The 22,008-nt window shown below is 41.5% G+C and overlaps 1 protein-coding gene across 12 annotated transcripts in view; it reads left to right on the top strand.

Moving 5' to 3' along the window:
• DOCK10 (dedicator of cytokinesis 10) overlaps nt 1-22,008 on the top strand; it is a 162,749-nt gene extending 140,741 nt beyond the window's left edge. For 9 of the 12 annotated variants that reach the window (XM_052803633.1, XM_052803629.1, XM_052803627.1 and 6 more), the window contains exons 44-57: nt 121-231; nt 1,632-1,847; nt 2,562-2,619; nt 2,949-3,047; nt 4,792-4,898; nt 5,390-5,512; nt 6,474-6,587; nt 12,595-12,741; nt 13,257-13,467; nt 15,770-15,960; nt 16,634-16,734; nt 17,500-17,638; nt 19,576-19,651; nt 21,275-22,008. In XM_052803633.1, coding sequence (XP_052659593.1) covers nt 121-231; nt 1,632-1,847; nt 2,562-2,619; nt 2,949-3,047; nt 4,792-4,898; nt 5,390-5,512; nt 6,474-6,587; nt 12,595-12,741; nt 13,257-13,467; nt 15,770-15,960; nt 16,634-16,734; nt 17,500-17,638; nt 19,576-19,651; nt 21,275-21,342 — 1,761 coding nt within the window. In that variant the 3' untranslated portion in view covers nt 21,343-22,008. The remainder of the gene's footprint in view (nt 1-120; nt 232-1,631; nt 1,848-2,561; nt 2,620-2,948; nt 3,048-4,791; nt 4,899-5,389; nt 5,513-6,473; nt 6,588-12,594; nt 12,742-13,256; nt 13,468-15,769; nt 15,961-16,633; nt 16,735-17,499; nt 17,639-19,575; nt 19,652-21,274) is intronic. The other 3 variants (XM_052803628.1, XM_052803634.1, XM_052803635.1) reach the window with 2 other exon arrangements.

Raw genomic sequence — 22,008 nt, 5'->3', positions numbered from 1 at the left:
TGTATCTCTGCTAGCCTGGTACATCAAATGATACTAAAATAGGGATTGAAAAATATTCAGCCATTCAGAAACTTTGATTTTCTTTGCTAATTGCACCCTGTGTTTGTTCCCCCTGTACAGCTCATCAAAGCAGTGAGCCAGCTGATAGCGGATGCAGGGATTGGCGGATCTCGTTTTCAACATTCACTTGCAATTATAAATAATTTTGCTAATGGAGACAAGCAGATGAAAGTAAGAAACTTTTTTTGTCAATCACTACCTCTTCCAAAAGGTCAACAATTTCAGAGGAGCAAGTGTTTCAGTGAATAAAATTGCAGGCTTTTATTAAGAAAGTGATTTATGCACTCATAGTGTGCCTTTTTCAGGCAGCCTGAAATTCATGAAAATATTTGTGACTCAGAAGCTTAATAATTGAAAATAATTTTTAAAACAAAGAGATTTTTTTTGAAAATTGTATTATTTGTTATTCACCTCTTATTTTGTTCATTTGTCTGATGTCAGAGACTATACCATGCATTGTGACTAATGAAACACAATTGCAGTTGACAAACAATTTTGAGTCTATAAACTGTCCCTTTAGTCTGTTCAGTAAATGTGTAGCAAAAACATGCAAAACAGTTGAGTTTTTTAACAGCTTGCTAACCCCCTCAGAAAGGCACTGAGCTCTTAGATTAGGTACCATTGCTATTATATCCATTGTCTGTACTAAAGGTGTTGGGAAAGGATTTCAGTTTTTAGTTATTACAATTCCTGTCCAAACATTTGTCAACACATATTTTTAATTTTATACTTTGGAGGTGGTTTTCCTTCTCTGAAGATGACTTTAGGGTATCTCCACGGAGGTTAATAATAAAGTTAGTTCAAGCAAATTGGTAGATAATTAGCATGAGTAATTTGATGTCTTACTTAATAAGATGCAGTTACAATTGTATTTGTTTTCAAAGTCCAGCTTTGATTTCCCAGCACTGCTGTCAGTCACACAGCTTCTGTAACATGCTCATCTCTTTGTGATGTAGAGGAGGGAGGATTTAATTCCATTTAATTTTTCTGGATGGTTTTACTTTTAAACAAAGGGAGGAACAAGGGAAAAAAAGTCTGAAAATAGAAATGTATTTCATTGCCTATCTGAAAACGAGAAACTAGAGAGCTAGTTAAATGTGTTGAGGACAGCTGATAAGTGTAATACAAAGACACTGTTATAATCTTGCGCAGTGTGAGAAGGCCAGGAGCCAGGCTGTTGTGCTTTATTCACTGTGGTGAAACATGCTGTGAGCGTACTTAAGCAGGACTATCTATAGTGCACAGTGCTGTTCGTCAGCTGAAAGTGTACGAGAATCCAGTTCTGGATCCAGTAAGCAACCGAGGAACAAATGTTTCAGTTTGCTGACTTCAGCAGAGTTGTTGCATACAGACAGTGGTACAGCTGACTGACGTGCTGTGACACATCAGTAAAAAAAGTTAAGGATCTGTGTACAATGTGTATGTACTGTGGAACTGTGACTCTGCTTCAAAGCCTGCTGAATTAGGGAAGGGGAAGAAGGTCTTCCATAAGCAGGACTTCAGCTCATTCAGGAGTGCTGCATGTGGCTTTTTGGATGATTTTAGTGATGTATTGCTTATCTTTCCCAAAGAACGTTAATTTCCCAGCAGAGGTGAAGGATCTGACCAAACGCATCAGAACGGTTTTGATGGCCACGGCTCAGATGAAGGAGCATGAGAAAGACCCTGAGATGCTTGTGGATCTGCAGTACAGCCTAGCAAATTCATATGCCAGCACACCTGAATTACGTAGGACATGGCTTGAAAGCATGGCCAAGATTCACGCAAGAAATGGAGATTTATCAGAGGTAATGTAAATAAATGAATAGGAAATCCATTTGTCTTTAGGCTGGGATGTTCTGATGAAAAGGTCTCTGAAAGACAGACAAGACTAGTGATATAAGAGAATCATACAGTGTGTCTCATACACTTGAAATTAGAAGACGACAAGTTTGAAAAACACCTAGAGATGTGATACGCTCATTATCCCTGTGTGCCTAATCGTGACTACCTGATACGTGTTTGAGCAAGACTTGAAAATGTCTGACAGGCAAGCTGTGGTCAGTATCACATTAGCAGCTCTGCTGCTTAACCCAAACAAGCACAGCAGCTGTAGTGTAGATGAGGTTATGAGCAGTGCATAACTTACATAAAGGACTTTCTTCTCCCTCACTACGGCATAGGAGAGGAGCTTTGTTTGTAATGTGTTGTCCTTTTCATCAAAAACTAAACAGGTGACACAAAACTCCAGTGCGTAACCCAGGAATATCTTATTTACTAAGTAATCTTAATGGTTTTCTTGAGCAAATCTATGCTTTTACCCAAGATATGTAGTGAAATTAACACTCAAGAAGGATTTCATCATTTAATCCTTTATTGTCTTAAATGGTTATATTAATTTTGCCTTCCCTTTTCTGCAGCATGACTTGACAGTGATGAAAGTATGTGCTCCTTATCCCATGTAAGCTGTAAGTCATACAGTGTACTTTAACATATACATGTATTTTTTTCTCTCATTACAGGCTGCTATGTGCTATATTCATATCGCTGCTCTCATTGCGGAGTACCTGAAAAGAAAGGGTAAGATTAACATATTCAAAACCAACTATGTATCTATAAACATTATTGAAAATAATTTTTGGCTTTCCTGCTTTCCTTCCTTATATTTAAAGTATTCTTAAAGCTGCTTGAATTTTTCCCAAATATTTTATTTTTAAAATACATTGTAAATGCTAGTCTTAGCACTGGAACAGTGAATGCGTGTGTTTTGGGTAAAGAGGGTTAATTAAATGTTTAGTAAGCTACTGCTAAAAGAGAATGCTTCACTTGTGTGAGTCTGTCGTTATTAAAGATGCATGTATTAACACATACCAGTAGCAGTATACTAATACCATCTTACACTATCATAGGTTACTGGAAAATGGAAAAGATTTGTACCTCACGTATGCTCCTGGAAGATGGTCAAGTCTCTGATAGTAATGTGTTACTAACAACTCACAATGGAGGAAGTGAGTGCTCTAACCATGCCTGTTTATGGGTCAAATAACATAATTAGGGAATCAAATTACTGTTCTCCAATTAATCTGGAAAAATATCTACCAAAGCAAAAATATTTATAGTGCATGTTGATGGCTGTAATAGCAAGCAAGTAATGTCAGAAACATTATATGTTACTTTCCTGATGTTCTTTTGCTAGTTTGATGAATTGCTCAGAATGTCTCTGGTTAAGGGCTTCTTCAGCAAAAGAGCAGTCTGGTCTTCATTGGCAACAGAAATCCCTCTCAGGTCAATTGGCGTTTAGCACACAAATCCATGTCCAATTCCCTGACTATCCAAAGCTGGGAGGGCAGAGGGGCAGAATTAATACCTGGTTATCCATACGTAACTTAGTATATATAAAGATCTTTTTTAATCTGTGATGCTTATTAGAGAAATAAAGTGCAGTCTCATATTTTTAAATGCTTCTATGCCAACGGTTATTTAGTTTATGAAATGTGTATTTCGAAGTAAGTTCTCAGTATGAGATATTTTAGCAGTTTTCACAAAGAGCAATTTCTAGGGACAAGGGCAAATATCTGGGGAAGAGAAAACTTAGTTTTGGAAAGACCATAGTTCTTCAATACACTTAGGAATGTTTGTGGGCGAGATGAAAAAATACATCCTTTTAGAAGGAAGCTTTCTGTGATGAGCAATATTTCAGAGATGGTTCAGTAGTGGTAAAATACTTTGCATGAATCACAGATCACAGTAGGTAGAGTGAAGAACTTGTGGGTCATTTTAAACCTATGTTTAAATGATTTTCAAAACTTGACAGAGGGGATGGAGTCCCTCTGACTCAATGTGTAAAGGTTAGCTTTTTAATTGTGCCTTAGTAGCATTTTCCTACTTTTTCATTGAACATGAACCATGTCAGGAGTTCATCACCTCCACCGGTGGGTTTACCTTCTCCGTTCGAGAGTGGTAGTAAAATCTTTGTGGGTCAGACTTTGCCTGATCTGTAATGTGCCATGCTTGTGTAAGTTGTTCCTTCTGCAACCACTGTACTAAGGCCCCAGCTTAGCGAATACTAGATGTAAGATTAGTTTTAATCCTTGTGAGCCTTCCCATCGGCAGCTTCTGCCACTCGCCTGAGCTTTCTACAAGAGAGTTCCTCGGTTAGGGCTGCACTCGCCCTGCTGACTCTGGGCAGGATAAGGGGAGCCGCTGCCAGGGCATCTTCCAGCCCGGCAAGGGCACGGCGTGCCCCGGAGTGGCCATCTCCCCATCGGCTGTGGCGAGCCCAGGTTGACCGTGCCCCTCTCGCTTAGGAAACCTGATGGGCAGGACAAGTGCAGGTCCCAGCGTGTAGCATTAAGTGCCCATAGGTCAGGCCGGGAGTCACAGCGCTGGTTTCACAAGTATAAATTGTCTCGCCTCAGTCTGCGACAGTAACTCCCGTATAGATGAGTGTTGCACGTGTAGTTTTGCAAGGACTGCCAGCACTGTACAGCTAAGGAACCAAAGTGCCAAAGAGTAAGGCTGCATCAGGAAAATGTTACGGTTACCCTGGACAAGTGGATTTATATCATAGAGAAAATGTGTAATAGTCTCATAAATTCAGTCAGTTCCATTTGTGTTTCTCATCACTTGGGCTGTGAAAAAAGTAATTAATCCAGTTAAATAAAATCAGCTCTGTTTAATGGCATCCAATAACCTTTTGAATTATCTGATTATTCAGCCATTAACTGACATTGTTATGACTTGCACTTCAAGGCTTATTTTCCATGGGATGGCCTGCTTTTCTGAGCATTACCCCCAACATTAAAGAAGAAGGTGCTATGAAGGAAGACTCTGGGATGCAAGATACTCCCTACAATGAGGTCAGCAGCATTAACATTTATATAGTTGTTCTATATTAACAGAGAGTGTTATTTCTAATGGATGCCTGTGCATGTTACAACAAATTATAGTGAGTGTACTTCACACAGTATTAAAAGGCACACAGCTTTTGAGTGAAATGTCATAGCTGTTGTGCTAAATAGCAGGGATAGGTGTTTAGCTAACCAGAACATTGAACATTAAGTACCAGAGCTGGAAGTTAGGGCAGGGGGAAACCCACGAAGCAAACCCGCTCTTCTGAATGAGATGTCAAGTATTCAAGTATTTTCATGTTACTGTTATTTCAGGTTTTTTATCTAAAGAAGAGCTAGGTCACCAATACCTGGTTAAACATTGTGTCATTGAAATAAACCTTAATATAGAAGATACAGAATAAAAATGAAATAGTGGGTATGTGCTTTTGCTGCATTGCTATTAATTAAATGCCTCCAGCTGTCGAGTCACTGAACTATTTGTATTTGTGGAACTGCAGAATATTCTGGTGGAGCAGCTGGAGTTGTGTGTTGAATACCTGTGGAAGTCCGAGAGATATGAGCTTATTGCTGAGGTTAACAAGCCTATCATTGCTGTTTTTGAGAAGCAGAGGGACTTCAAAGTAAGTTGGGTTTTGTTGTTTTTTTGTTTTTTTTAAAGTTATCTTAAAACAACAGTAAAGATCAAAATTTTGAAGGGGGAAAAAAAAAAAGTACTTTCTTTAAAAGGAATTGTTTTTTTCTTCCTGTCTGTAATTTCTTCTTCTAATGCTTTGTGCTGTGAGTAAATAAAAAACTCCGGTATCTTACCTTCCTCTTTTCAGTATCAATACAACAGTAAATGCGCAAAAAAATTTCAAACAAACCTCTTGTGTTAGCCATTGGATGTGAATTTTTACATCTGTTTTTAAACCAAGAGCACATTTGCATTGTATTTAAGTTTAGAAACTGCTGATAAATTGTGTGATCTCTTCATAATTCCAGGGTTTCTTCATTTATTTACTTGGCAATTTCAATACATAATGGATAACCAGATGATAATCTCATTTAGTGATTTTTCTGGTTTTAAATTAAAAAAAAAAAAAAGCAAAGAGGTAGGTATCAATAAGCTGTGTGCTGAGGAAGCAAGTCCTCAGTTTTTAACTTAGTTGAAATTTTGGTACGCTGTCCTGAGAAAGTGCTTTTTACTGGTAATTGTGGATAGCATATCTTTGCATGGGGTTGGGAGCTGATTGGAGTTGTTGGCACCCTGCTCTTGCCTGCACATGGGACACTTGGGTTCTCTGACCTCTTAGTAGGTCCCTACAACTGTCTGGTGGTTGGGATGATTGTCTTCCTGTGTGACCCTGTACGCAAAGGCACCCACTACCACAGAACTGCTCAGAAGATGACAGAAACCCTAAAATGAGTCTTCAGTGACTCCTAACAAGGTTAAACTATTCCCTTAGCATGTACAGCCATCTTTGCAAAGGTTTGGGAATCCAGTTAAGGCAAGCCATGCTTATGCAGAGCTGTACTGTCATTTCCCAAAGCACTCGCATGCTCTCGCTTCCCCTCTCTCTCTCTCCCTGTTTCTTAATGTAGAGGCTGTCTGATTTGTACTACGACATCCACCGCTCATACCTGAAGGTTGCAGAAGTAGTGAACTCCGAGAAACGTCTCTTTGGGCGATATTACCGTGTCGCGTTTTATGGGCAGGTAAGTCAGCTTGTGCTCTTTTGTCTCCAAAGATTCCCAGATTTCAGCCATGTTCTTCTGATGTATTTCGGGGAAGCTAAAGCAGGGAAACACTTGGCAGTGAATTGTGGGGTGGAAAGTGCCTCGTGGGTCAGACTCCAAGTAGGATTTTACTTAGAAGAGAGAGCACTCAGTTGCATCAATGTAAACTGCTGCTTTGGATTTAATGGTGTAATGGAGAACAGACTTGTACATCAGCTTTAGTTCTTGACTTCATCAAGCAAAACTGAGACTGAGGCAGGGCAGGTTTTTTCAGAGTAAAACTTAAATAAAACCAGATAAGACATCTTTGAGATATGGCGCTCTCCTCTAATAGAGCTTAAAGCAGAGCAGTATGCAGTAGATGTTTTGTTGTGTTTCTCGCCGACTCTGACTTCTGCTTTCAGGCGACCTCTGACTCTCTGCAATACACTGTAGAGTAGTTTTATTCCCTCTGCTGTGCTTCAGCATCCTCAAAGCATTATTTTGTGCTTTCTTCCACTACAAACCAGTGTAGCAATCCAGCATGTTCCTTTAAGACCTGGTTTTGGCAAGCATACAATTTCCTTTAAAATAATACGGTGTATAAACAACAGATTGATGTGAATCATTCTGTTTGCTAATTAGATTTTAATGCAGAAATTTGCTCTTTTCTCCTTTTGATCTTATTCAAGGCTGTGGTAAGTCTAGTTCTTTTGCATGTTTTGTATAATTCTCCTCACACGTCCTTCATCCTTCCCTGTACTGTTACTTAACATTAACTTTCCCATGCTCTCAATTCTTTGGTTGGTGGCAGATGAAATAATGTCATTTCACTCATTGTTGCATCCTGCAAACTAACGTTTGTTTGTTCTGTTACCTGAATTACCAAGCTGTATCTGTCACCATGTTGTGTGTGCATCGTGGGGCCCAATGCTGCGTCATCTCATCTCAGTGGAAGTTTTTCTCTCAGCTTCACTGGGAGCAGGATTGGACCCCTTCTTCCTCTGTTGAAAAACTTGGCGTAGCATTAATGCTGTTTGAATGCAAGCCTGCTTTCCTGGCCTGTGCAGCAGCTCCAAAGAGGAAGGTTGTTGTGTCAGTCTGTGATCTATGGCAATGGTAACTGGAGCGCTCTGGGCAGGGTGCGGCCACCTTCCTGGTAGTCCGTTGTAGGAGCAAGCAAACTGGAACTCAGAGGGAAATGGCAAGTCCTGGCTCTTCATACAGATTAGCAAAGCTGACCTTGCCAAGTGCAAGGAGAAAGCCAGCTGCACCTGAGGAAGGGTAGAGTTTTCCTAATGCCTGACCTTCCTCAAAATGCGGGCAGTGGGGGGGGAAATAGGACTCTCCTACTTGCAGCTTCTTGCCAGGGCTCTCCCAGAGGCAGCTACTTGTAAGTGGGTAGTTTATCTGCAGCAGTTCTGCTGAACTGGGTTAAAATCTCTGTTACAGTGCAATGACTTTTCAGCTGCCAGTGCCACAAGGGCAACTTCATTTAAACAGCTTTAATGCTCTAAAGCATATGACTTTTTCATAGCTGTGTATTGCTCGGTCTGTTCCCTGGTGCCCCCGGACACTGAGATCTAAATGCGAACAAGCACAGCTTCCTCCTTTCTTCTTGCAGGAGAAATGTTATGTGGTAGAAAGTGGGACTGCTCTGTATTGCTCCTTGCAGAGGCATAGTGACAAAAGTGTACGGCACAGGGCAAATAATTAAAGGTAGATCATTCCCACCAGCATTACTTCTGCCTCATTTACCGAGGTAAATAGGAGTGGGTGTGCAGAACTGATTAAGGAGGGCTTACCAGTACACAAAGCACCATGGCAGGTGTGGGAGCTACAGATGAAGCTTGACCTGGAAGGAGAGACAGAGAGAACAGTCTGTTCCCACATACTGGTTGTGCCTGCATATTTTTCCCTTTGAAAAGTTTCCTTTCTGTATTTCTGTCAGTCCCTTTTACCCATGTGCCACTTGCTTCCATTTTGGCTGTGCAGCTGGAAAGGTATGGGGCCTTTTGGTCCTTCTGTAGCCAAGAGTATTGCAGGCCTCCATGCTGAAAGCAGTCTCAGTGCCCAATTCATTTAAAACATTAAAAGCAATTCCCTGTTTTTGTGCTTCTGGCAGACTTTGCACACTTCCTCCCAGAAGCTAATGGTTGCAGGTTTTACTAGTATGACACAGTTAAACCAGTGTAAAGCAATATGAATCGCTCTGCTTAGGCCACTACAAAGGAAATGCCACAGAAGGAAACTCAGTATTCAGGTATGGGACTCCTTTTCAGTCTTACACATACACTGTTCTATAAAATACCTGTGGGTAGATGCATGTGTAAGCACACACACATAAAAAATGTATTATTACACCTATGCACTTATTCATTAAACATTTTTATCAATTGTATCAATAATAAATATATACATATATATGTTTTGTAAAAATGGAGCGCTGCTGTTCCTTAACTGAAACAAAAACTGCAGAGAAAGCAGATTAAAGGACAAAAGAATACTGCAAATACTGTTTGCAGGGAGAATTTGGGGGGTTCTTACCAGAAAAAGAAAATCTGCAGCTGCACCTGAAAACCGTTCTTCTTCGTGCAAAGACGGAGACAGTATTTGGTTACTGCATTCTGCAGGCACCCACTGGAAGGATGGTTTGAATGAATGTAGTCCTTAGGGAGGATGTAGTCGGTTGTTTTTGCCAGAGCGCTTTATTTGCCAGCTCAGAGAGCTGGATCTCATGGCAGCTGTTGTTTTAGACTGCAAATTCTGTTAAGGGCCTTTGGTGACAACATCTCATTGCACCATCAAGTGGCCACACTAGCCAGTGCTTATGATTTTATTCACAGATGAGTGTTTTGAGAAGTCAATATCTTTCTTGAATTAAAACCAAAAAAATGTTAAATATGTTGAATAGCTGAAAACTCCTATTGTGCTGATAAGCAAAGATATTCAAGACTTGTTTTCAGAGCAGTGTTAGGTAAAGGTAGAGCTGAGGTTTTGTTCTATCAGTGCAAGAAGCTGTAGAAGTTGGAGGGCAGATTTTCACAGGAGTAAACTGATGCGGGTTTATGTCTGAAGAGCAGGAGATTTGTCCCCTTTTCCAAATGTGATAAAACAGCTATAGCTTCCTTATCAAAGAGTACAACACACTCACTCACCGTAGGAGGAGATGTTCACTTGATACAGACAGGGAAGGATCCATTAGATGCTAATTCTTGGCAAGTAAAGCACAAGGCTCTACCTTGGCACATTGGCTGTGGGGATGGTGTGTATTCTTCTAGCAAAGGGCAGAGAAGAGTCTGATGTACTGTGAGCTCCAAGGGCTGTGTCTGAGGGCGTACGGGGAGGAAGAAGGGCTTTTCCAGCACTCCCACGGTGACAATGCCCAGTCACAACTTGACTCTCAGCACATCAGAGCTCAGTGGAAACCAGTAACATGCTGTCTGGGAGGTCGTCTCCCTTCCAGTACATTCGGCTGCTCCGTGTAATAATTTTCATCTGTAAGACTGTGTTGTCCTTGCACAGCAAAACCAGCCAGTATGAAGATAATCTAGGGATGTGCATTGATAATGTAGCCTTGGCTGCTTAATATTTTAAAATCCTGAAACTGGAGGATATTTGCCTCCTGAAAAGTATTTAATCTTACTTTCAGTAGTCTTTGCCAGACATATAGCATATGGCAGACACGATTATTTATAGCTCATAATTAACTTCTGCTTGTCACTTGTCAGCTGAAATACTGTAGGGAATATGTACTTAAATGATGTCTCTTGCATTAGAGAAAAGACTAAATCTGTTAGTTGTTTGTTTTCAGGTATTTTTTTTTTTAAGCAAAACCATTAACACAGATATCATCTTAGTGTGCCATGCAGCATCAGCACAGAGGTTTGGCACTTACTTATAAACACTGTGTTCCAGTGTGCAAACATACACAAAATCAGTGTTATAAGAGCATAAACTATATTCTAGCTTCCTATGTGATTAATTTGGAAAACATGGGGGTTTCGTTGAAAACACTGAATAGTAACAGAAAACAGATGGGTTTTGGCAGAAGCAATCCTGAGTAGCATGTTTAAATATGATTGCATGAAACTAATGAGGTTTTCCCCCATAAAGCAGTTTTTCTTGAGTGGAAAGAAGATCAGAAACCAGGTTATGATCCTGCAAATCTTTTCTTACCGAAATCAACAGAAAGTCAATTGCCTGCCCAGCTCAGTAAATGTGTATAGGGTGTCAGCTTTTGAGCTCTAGATCTGTTCTTTAATTACCTGTGAAGTTCTTCATATGCCTATGGAGTTTAATTGATAACACTGTTAAAAATTGTGCAATGTTAGAATGTCACTGTGAGACTGATTAAGATACTATCAGGCAAGCTGCTGTTGCTGCTATTAGTCATTGGTTTCCAGTAATGCCCACAGTGCTCTTGGCACTTGCCAAATTAAAAGACAATTTTATTGCCCCTTGTCCTTACTGAAGGAGAAGCCAGAGACACATGTATTTGTTAATCCGTATTGAAATAAAGCGTAGAGTTTTTTTCCTAAACAGACATTGAAATTTACAGCTAATTTATTTTAATTCTGTGGAGATTTGCCTAGTAAATAATTTTAGTGGCTGAAGTTGAAATATACTTCCACATGAAAAGGCTGGATTTTGCATGAGTACCTTCCAAAGAGATTTTGGAGGTCTCTCTTGACTTCATTCATTTGTGCTTCTCTGTTTTTCAACAGATGGCAGTTTGCCCAGGCATATTGTAGAACTAGCTGTCCAAGCCACATGGTGTTAAGTTTAAAGGGCCTTGGGTCTGACATCATTAATGTTATCTGCCTTTTCCCCTTTATCCCCACAGCTTCAGGTATTTTCCTCTGGGTCACTTTGCATTAAGGTGAAAGGAGGAGGCTTTGGGTGCAGCTGCAGCAGTTCACACTGCCAGATTTCAGCAGCAGCATATGAAATCCTAGGATGAGGGCTGGTGCTGCTCATGGTGTTGGGATAAATCCAGTCCTTGTTACAGGGCACTTGCTGCTTCTCCTCAGCTGGCAGAGCTTCTCCCAGAGTGTTGATGTACATGTTCATCATGTAGCAGTTGAGTGCCTCACCCATACATGATGCAATGTTGTGTTAATTTTCTGAGGTTGGCATTTCTTCTGAAGCCTGGCAGGTTCTTGTTCAGCTCTTCAATAGAGCCTTTTACTAAAGCTCTGCCAAGTCCATCCAGTGTAATAAGTAAACGACCTTAACAAGATGGAGCTATTTTGTAAAGGAGCACAGTCTGTGTGTCTTTTTTTTTTTCTTTTCAAGTGTAAATCATTTACTAATTGTCTCTGAAAATGCTGCAATTCCATATGACCTTTCAAGATGCCACCAGAGTTCCTCTCCAGCTGCCCTGAACAGATGCAGACCAGTTCACAGGTGCTTCGCATGCCATGGCCCTGCGCATCACTGTGGGCAGGAGTGCCCCACACAATCACCGCAGGCAGCAGTGCCTTGCACAGTGTCCAGCCTTTGCCTGCACACGTGGCTCCCAGATAGGATGCGCTGGAGGTGACATGCTGCATGCACCCCAGCTGGGCTAGGCATCCAGCAAACAGCTGTTACACTCATGTTCTGTTAGCATAGTGCTTCCAAAATAGTTAATTTAACCAAATGATTAAAATTTAAAGAACTTTATTGTCCAATTTTTAATTCATTAGGGTTTTTCCATCATACACACATCAGCATTCTGAAGAAAACACTTGAACTTTTTAAACAGCTAGGCCTCTTACATGAATAAATGTGTATGAGTTAGTTCCTGGGTAACTTCAGAGATACCAGACCAGTATAAATGCAGACCTCTAGGCATGTGTCTGCTAGGAGTGGAGAGAGGTAAGCTTTTAACTTAGGTGCTGGAAATGGCATACTGGATGCTCTGGTGGGTATACAGGCAACCTTGATTCCTGATGTAAGCACCTTGTTCAGGCTTTTCCCTGCCTGTTGTGTTCACTGTATCCTTCTGTTTCTTTCCAAATAGGGGTTTTTTGAAGAAGAGGAAGGTAAAGAGTATATCTATAAAGAACCCAAATTAACCGGCTTGTCTGAGATCTCTCAAAGGCTGATGAAACTTTATGCAGACAAGTTTGGAATAGATAATGTGAAGATCATCCAGGATTCCAACAAGGTACGGAAGACACGCAGTTTTTGCACAAGGGGGAGAACTGACTGCACGCTTCATGTTTGGGGAGCTGTGTTTTCAATGAATGTGAACCGAGTGTACGTGTAAACTACTGTGATCTAGTTTTACAACCAAAAAAAGACCCTCACCTTATAGTGTGGCAGGTGCTGTATGGAAACCACAATGTTATAGCAGGGCATCACAGTCCGTGGGAAGAGAGCGTATTCTAGCATATGCCTGCAGAGAGCATGCAGTTGCTTACTGCAATGCGGAAGCAGGTTGTTTTCTCTCTCATTTAGCTTTCATCCACTGTTGCCAATGGCTATGTTCAAAAGTCTCACTGTTCTTAGAGGCCTTTTGGTTAAATATCTTTGTATTAATCTGTGGTCCGAATATTACATTTGGAAGTCTCAGTTTTAATCAGTATTGCTATGATAGATAAAAGCATCAGAAATATAATGGATGCCTTGGAAGCTCATCACACTTAACAGAATTTTATTACATTTGCCACTGTTACATAGGTCAATCCCAAAGACCTGGATCCAAAATATGCCTATATCCAGGTGACATATGTCACGCCTTTCTTTGAAGAGAAAGAAGCCGAAGATCGAAAGACTGACTTTGAAATGCATCACAACATCAACCGTTTTGTGTTTGAAACACCTTTCACACTCTCAGGAAAAAAGCACGGAGGTGTAGAAGAGCAGTGCAAGAGGCGCACAATCCTGACAAGTACGTTTGCTCAGGCTGCTTTCCCCCTCCCGTCCCACCTTTGCCAGTTAAGCCCAGCAGTGTGTTTCACGTGCCAGATTTTCTGCAGTCAGTGGGCACAGCATGTTATGCAGAATGAGAAGTCATCTTCTAAGTGTGTCCATTGGCAAAGTATGTGCTTTCTTACAATCCTGCTGACTGTCCTAGGGAAAGTTCTTTTCATCTGTAGAGTCATCAGCTGTCTTATTTTTCCTCATTATTGACATCTTAACTGTTCTTGCAGTGATGTAATTTGGGAGTGGTTCTGCTGGAGGCAGCTTAGCACTCAGAACCATTGTTCTTTTAATAATAAACAAGTCAAAAAGCAAAGTAGGTGCCTATTCTGCTAAGAAGAGTAAGAAGAGTAAAACTCAGATACTAACTTTTGTTCAAAATGGGAGTAAGATACATTATGTAGAATTTCTTAAAGTGAGAGGTAAGATTTCATCTCATTGGGCACAATCAGTGTTTTAAGACAGAAAAGTCAGGAGCCCTAGATATGTCTTTCTTACTGAGTCATATTAAACAGAAAATGTTTAGTTCCTTACCGTGATTGATATCTCTTTTTAAAAGGCATCCTTCATGAAACTAGTACTGAAACTTGAACTGCCTGAATTTTGGCTGGGAGTATGAGAAACTGTCTGAGATGGAGGCGTTGTTCTCATGGGCAGCTGTGAGCAGGGAGGCCAATGTTCACAGCAAAGTCTCCTGAGTGACAGAAAATCCAGTTCCCCACCAACTTCAGTGCGTCTGCTTCTCCCAAAGGGCAAAGTGAAGAAAGCTGCTTACAGTACAGGCGTAGTTGCCTAAAAGTTTTGTTCTGGCAAGTCAGGGAAAGAGGTACTGATTGTCTGAGGGCATCTTGTTACATGACACAGCTTTGCTTGTAAGAAGAAGAAAGGAGGAGTAGCTTGTGTGTGGGTTTTTTAAGTGCTTGAGCAGCAGTAGGTGTTTTGCGATCTGTATTGAAGCAGGTAGTTTCACGGACTTGAAAGTGCAGCTATTAAGGTATGTCTGGCAAAAACAGAGAGGGATGTTCTTCCAGCAGAATATTTTCCCTAGGTTATTACATGCTCTTGTCAGCTCCCACCACTCTCAGCCTGGCTCCATCTTCGGCATTGGGTGGGAATTCGATGACCTTCTCTTCTCCCCTGCTTTTCCCTCTGGCACCTGCCTTACCTCAGTCCTTTTCTGTAAAGGAAACCTCTTTTTCTTTTTTCTTTTTCCCCTTGCCCCCGCTCCCCTCCCCCCCCGCTTTGATAAAGTCACATATTTTCATTTGCTTCCTCCCTAAAAAGAAGTGCTTTTAGTTTGAGAAGAAAGCAAGGCTTACCGGTACGACTGGAAGAGCAATGGAAGTTAATTGTGCTTGCGCAGAGGTACTGGGTGGCTGGAACGGTACCCACTCAGCATCTCTGCTCCAGAGCCTGCTGCCTGGGTTGCACAGGGGACAAGTGCAGTCCGGCTGTGGTCTGCGGACCGCTGGCTCTGCCGTGCCTGGTTGTGACTCGTGCTTCCAGCTCTGGAAGTCCTGGGTTTCCTTCTCTCCAAGGAGACAGCCACCCTGTAAGCTGGAGCTGACTGGCAGCAGATGCTACCGGAAGAGGGCATACACGGAGCTCAGGAGGCCTTCCAAAGTGTGTAGGGCCATCGAGAAAAGAGTGTTAGCTTAGATCAGACTTTTAATGTGCCATAACGGTACCTTTGCCAGACTCCCTGAGATCCGGGAAAAGGCCTTGACTGGAAGGAAGGGGTTTTAACGATGAATAATTCCTCTGTCAGCTCCCATAGCAATATTTGGGTTGAATACTAAAAGTAACTCCTTACTTCTTTAAGGATGATGTTCTAATAGTAGTTTATCTGTGGGTGAGCAATACCCAACTGAGCTAAACTAGAGGCTCCTGCCTCTAACTTGTAACATGTTTGAAGGGATGTTTTGAGCTGTTTGAAGTTCGGTATGGGCTTATTTGGTGCTTTAATTCAGAAGGAGAAATCTGTGGATTCTAAAATCTGAGCAGTGAGAGCTTTTTGCCACGTGGCTGTGACAGAACTCAGTACCAAACACTGGTGAATTCAAAAGGAAGTGCTCTTCCAGTGCCAGGTATATCAAAATTCAATTTAGACCTGCGTCACTTTTGCTCATTGGGTGATTAAAACTTAATTTGTATGAATTGATAAAGAGGTTAACAAAGTTAAAAGTTCATTCTTCGACTTAATAGTTTTGCTTTCTTAAATACTCTCTTGCTGGGTGAGTTTGTCTGATATGTTTCTTGCTTTTGAGTAGCCAGTCACTTGTTTCCCTACGTGAAGAAGCGTATTCAAGTCATAAGCCAAACCAGCACAGAGCTGAATCCTATTGAAGTAGCGATTGATGAGATGTCCAAAAAAGTCTCAGAGCTCAATCAGCTTTGCACAATGGAAGAAGTGGACATGATCCGACTGCAGCTCAAACTCCAAGGAAGTGTTAGTGTCAAGGTAATGACAATTTGCGCCTTTTTTTGCTTTTTTTTCAATGCATCTACCTAAATATTTATTTTTATTTTTGTCATTCCAGACATGTTTTGTCTATTTTATATTTCTGGTCATGTCTTGTGTTCCAATGCTGTTGGAGCCCACTCTAAAAATTTAAGGAAATTGAAAGTTTTCCACTGATGTTGATGACTGCTCAATTTATGTGCAAATATAACTATTTTAGTCAAATCTTCTCTAAATATACATTAAGACCTTTCTAACAAGTCCATCATGTGTCACTTGAGAATACAGCCCATCACACAGCCAAGTGTGCAGATACTTCAAGGGGAGTTTTGATAGGATTGGTTTTGTCATGTCCTATTTAGAAAAGTTGGGATTGGTGAGAGGTGCCTGTATTTCTGGTGCCCTCATTAAAATGTCTTCAAACATACAGCTTTCTAGATGGTTGACTAGCTGAGGACTTTAATGGCCGGCAGAGATCTGCAGTTTGTGCAAGGCTGACCAGCTCCCTTTTCTTCAGTAAAACTCTTAAGGTTTCATCCAGGTGATAAGGAGTGAGGTGATGTTCTTCACACAGGCTTGGTTGCCTGAGGCCAGTCCCCAAGCCTTGAAACGCAAGAGAAAAAGACAACAAACTGCTTGTTCTCTGCACTTAAGCTATGTATTTTTCCCCCAGGTAAATGCTGGACCAATGGCCTATGCTCGAGCTTTTCTTGAAGAAACAAATGCTAAGAGATATCCTGATAATCAAGTTAAGCTTTTGAAGGAAATCTTCAGGTAAACATTAAGTTTAGACTTTCCACCCTCTGCATAGCATGAGTAGCATGATTAGGTGTGACATGAAATCAGGCTGAATTGAACCAGGCTAATTTACATCTGCATTTACCCTATCTTACAAGTCATTCCCAAGAAAACATTTACTGAAGTTTTGGCCTATCCTAGTGTCATGGTTTCAGCACAGCCGGTAACAAAGGACCATGCAGCTGCTCTCTCACTCCTCCCTGCCCCCCTCCGGTGGGATGGGGAGGAGAATCAGAAAGGAGAAAAGAAAAAATAAAAAAGGGAACCTGTGGGTTGAGATAAGGACAATTTACTGGGACAACACAAAAAGAGAAGTTACAACAACAACAGTACTAATAAAAGAATGTACAAAAACGAGTGATGCACAGTGCAACTGCTCACCACCCGGAACCCGACGCTCCGCCACTTCCCCCACCAAAAGCCGAGCGATCCCCCCCAGCCCGCTCCCCGTTTATATAATGAGCGTGATGGCACATGGTATGGAATAGCTCCTTGGCTAGTTCAGGTCAGCTGTCCCGGCTGTGCCCTCTCCCAGGTTCCTGTGAAAATTAACTCTCCCAGCTGAACCCAGGACACCTAGTAGCCTACGTTCCTTTTGATCTGAGGATGAGTTCTGAAATTCACTTCTAACAAGGTGTAATTTGCAAGGGGGAGAAGAGGTACAGTAACGTGTGTGTGTGGAGGGGGGGGTTCATTACTACAAAATTTGTATGGTTGTTCTTTGTGGTTTTGTGCTCATAGGCAATTTGCAGAAGCATGTGGACATGCTCTTGATGTCAACGAACGCCTTATTAAGGAGGACCAATTTGAGTATCAGGGAGAGATGAAGTCTCATTATAAGGATATGCTCAGCGAGCTTTCTGCAGTTATGAATGAACAGGTTAGATCATCTATTTTCGTGCTGGTTGGGCTGAATGAGGGTGGCTAATTGTGTCTTCTAGTAACAAATGAAGCTGTAGAGCAAAATACTAGAAGCAAAACCTGGTAGTGCAACAGTCACCGAGAAAACATAGTTTACTCCTCCACACACACCCCTTTTTCAAATCCAGCTGTATTATATATAATGAATCTGGTTGATCAACAAAGATTTGTCTTCTACCTGTCTTGCTACATACTGAAGAGTTGAATGTTCATGAGGCTAAATGCAGACTAAGGTCTAGAGGCATAGAAAGATAATCAGTAAAACTAGTGGTTTATGCTTTACTTGCTTTATCCTACAGCTGTGATGTATTTAATTAAAACAGTAAATTGCCTTTAAGACCTAGCTTGTAACTGGAGGAGGTATTTTTATAGTTTCTATTTGTATTCAGCTTTCAGAGCAAGAGTTATTTCTTGTTTATTTTTTTATATTTAAGTACACTGTCAAAATACATGCCATGTATTTCAGCTGTTAGCAGCTTCAGAAGGATGAGTGTGCGTGGCTACATTATATGAAATGCATCCCAAAATACTGAACTGGACTTCAGTGCGCACTTACAGCTATTCTATTGCTGTGTCTATGCAGATGTTTTTTATTATGTTTTCTGTTCTAATTTAAATATTGAGTGATTCCACATACTAAAGTGCAAATTAAATCATGCTTAATTATTTCTCTGCATGCTTGTGTGTAGGCCACGTTAGATTGCATCTGAGACATTCTCTAGCAGTTGCACTGCATTTCCAGGTGCCTATAGTGCACATAAGCACTGTTTGTGCACAGAGTTACTTTGTTTAACCATTGGTATCAGTGATGGCATCTCACGGGAGTGTCTAATTGGCACCCCATTAGACCATGCTGTATTATTCATCTTCACATGTAAGGAGAATAAGGATTTACCAGAATTTTTGGCCCATTGTTATACTTCCTGTGGAATTGAGCTAGTTTTTCACAGGGTGTAAAGCTGTGTAATTGCTTTGAAGGCTGGGTGTATGCCAGATGAGGGTCCAGCTCAGTCCTGGCTGCTGTCCTGTGAGTTGTGCTCCCTTCCTCTTTAGGTGTGTAGAGATTTGTGAACCTCAAGCGTTCCAATAATCTTATCATAACTAATATTTATCACTGTTTGTTATATTAAGTATGTAAGTATTAAGGGTATCATTTGTTACTCAATGTTTACGCCTCTCTCGTGGAAGTTATTTTGGCCATCCAGTCAATATGCATAGGCAGTACCATATGTCTTGTGTGAACTACTGTTCCCCCTGTTCCCCACAAAAATGGAAAATGTGTGGTCAACTTAAGTGACATATGAGCATCCCATGAGTTTCAGCATTCATAAAATATTTGGTGAGTTCTATTAAATACTCACACCTGTATTTGTCAGTGAGCTCTGAGTTATCTTTACGTAAACAAAAAGACTAAATAATACAAAATTACTTGTACGTAACAATGTTCATATGTAAAGTTAAGAGTTCATCCTGCAAAAGTAAAAATCGTCAACTATTTAACCAAACTCATCTGAATTTGAAAGTCCACACCGAAAACCAGTCTCCCACTTGCACCCCTGTGGGCCAGCCTTATAAGCGACAGCCCAGTTTTCCAGGCAACGTGGCTTTTTGGGAAAACTCTACTCCTCTTGCAATGAATGCATGAACTCCCTACTTCTGAGCAGAGCAGTGCTTCAGAGAGATCACATGCTGTAAACTGTGGCTGCAATATTTATCTCGCAGTTGGAAAGCTTGAGGCTCTCTTGTAACTGTGCTGTGTGCTTTATACCAGTAAGATTTGCCATCTTTTCTATTGCATTCAAGAAGGTTTTGTTTGCTTACCCACTGACAGTGACTCTTTCATCACCATATGTTTTTCTCTTCTTTTTGTTTTGTTTTGTTTTTCTTTTCTGACAGCTCTGTCATGGTCCTTGCTTATACAGCTTCTCTTCTTCCCTGTCTAACATTTCCCTCAATACCATAGCCAAAAGTGGTATGTTCATTTTTCTTACATCTACTTTTTTCTTTTAATGTCATGTACGTTCCTCACTTGCTGGTTTTTCTACTTGGTATGTTTGTTTAGCTTCATGTCTAATGAGTCCCTTGCTCAGGGAGTTAAAAAAAAAAAAAAGACAAGGTGTGTGTGTGATATATTGTCCATGAGCAGTGTTGAGATGCATGTTCTTTAGGACCCTAGTTGTGAACTTGGGGAGCTCAGTGGGGCAGCTCGACAAGAGCCTCCTAATGCAAAAGCATGCGCCAGTAGTAGCAAAAGTGGCCGGACGGAAGGGCCAGGGACAAATGGCATAGAAAGGTACAGATTAAGCCAAGCCCCCTTGTCCCATGAGCGTGGTTCCCTTCTTACAGACCTGCCCAGCACACTGCTCGTGGCTGTACGCCGGGACACAGGCCGAGGCCACAGTGGAGAGTGCGCAAGCCCAGATGCCCGCGATTCGGCAGGACTGGCACAGCCCAGTGCAACAGCAGCTGCCCCAAGCTCTCTTCTTCCGACGCCCCTGGAGAGCATTGGATTTGAGTCACGGCTGGGCGAGTCAGCAGTCTGGGCAGACAGTGTGTGCTGCAGCCTGCCTGCGTTCTGCCGTGCTGCCCTGCTCTCCTTGCAGCTCTCCTGGCTTTGCTGGGTGCTGCCAGGGAGTGCCTGAGTCCCAGTGCTCTTCTTGCAGCCAGCGGCGTGGGAGCAGCTCCTTCCCAGAGCTGCCTGAGTTGCTGGCTCAAGCACTAAAGCTGTACGTGGAGGCAGCGTGGTCATGTCTGCCCCAGTAATAAATGTGGTGTGGTTGACCAGCAACCCTGACCAGGGATAACTGGGGGTTGATGGTGTAAGATTATGTACACCTGGAGCTTTGTGAATGGGAGAGGTTTCTCTTCCACCGCTGATGGCTGTGTTGGTCAGTGGGGATGGCCCATGTCTCTGCTGTGAATGCTTCAACATAGCGTCCCATGGAAGAAGGCAGGTTTTCAGTCTATTTATAGAAGTAAGTAGGAAAAAGAGCTATTACCAAAAGAAACCTTCCTTCTTGCTAAAGCCTGTATGTAGGACAGGGCAGAACAAGCTTTTGCCACTGCTCCTCCCTGAGAGTGCAGCTCTGCCTACAGCCTCAGCCTGGCAATTGGTCCAAACCCTGCTGACGGACATATTTTTTCAGCTGCCATGTCTGTGAAGCTCGGTGGGGATGCTCCATGCCCCAGATGACTGAGCAGGCAGAGCTGGGACCTGTCTCTACCACGGTCAGTAGGTGCTAGTGCAGGTGCCTGCTGAATTTATAAGATGTAGGTGACTTGTCAATTGTGTTTGTGTGAGAGTTGTTAGAGAAACATAGTTCAGGGAACCCCATGAAGCACCGCTTGGCAGAAGCCGGTGACCCCAGCTCCATTTATCCCCCCAACTCAGAGGACGTCCTCCCTCTCACTGCAGCCTCTGGTCAATTCTGCATCCCCAGGCAAAGGTCCTTTTCCTCTGTCAGATCCTTAGCATCATCGTGTAACAAATAAAAAATGGGAAATCCTTGATTAGACAATGAACACTTCAGGCACCAAACTATTCAGATCTCTCTCACTGTTGCATTTTTTTTTTCTTTTCTTCTTTTATGAAAAGATTGTATACAAGGAGGACTCAGCAAAACAGCAAGGAATGGAGCGCACTTACTCGCGGGTCATCAATAGAGTCAGCTCGTCTGTGCCAGCAGCAACCACCCCAGCAAATCCTGATGCTTGACTGCGGCATGGGGAACACGCGGCCTTGGGAAGATCTGGGGTGGCTGGGGGGGCTTGTTCTTTGGTTTGGGTTTTTTTTTTTTTCCTTTTAGATTAATAGTACTGAAAATTAATTTGTTCATGGACAATGCCAGGAAAAGGATTTGTGGGTTCTGATTTTAATTTATTGGAAGTCTTCACAGTGTTATTTTTTAAAACTGCAAGCTTGATATTTTTTTTATTTTTTGCCTGCCCCAGTATTTGCACATTCCCTATCTTTTTTTTGTTGTCGATTTTTTTGGTTTTGAGCAGCCTTTATTAAGTCAGGCTGATTATGAAATTCCCATTGAACGGATAGGTACACAGCAAACCCTAAGTTTGCTATAAATTATAATATATCTAATACTAAGTCCTCATATACATATATTTTAAAGGTCAGAGTGGATGTTTTATAACATTTAAGTATATTGCAATTGTAAATAGAAGATGTGTAAAATATGTCATTTTTACAAAATTTAAAAAATATCTTTTTAGTTAATTATGACAGTACTAAGAATATGGATAACATTTCAGTTACCATTATATTAAAATATTTGTGTATGTGTATAAAAGCATCCATAAATTTTTCTCTTTGAA

The sequence above is a fragment of the Harpia harpyja genome, chromosome 12 (assembly GCF_026419915.1).
Source record: "Harpia harpyja isolate bHarHar1 chromosome 12, bHarHar1 primary haplotype, whole genome shotgun sequence".
Classification (NCBI taxonomy): Eukaryota; Metazoa; Chordata; class Aves; order Accipitriformes; family Accipitridae; genus Harpia; species Harpia harpyja.
The sequence above is the reverse complement of the archived record's forward strand: the minus strand, read 5'-3'. Positions and strand labels throughout refer to the sequence as shown.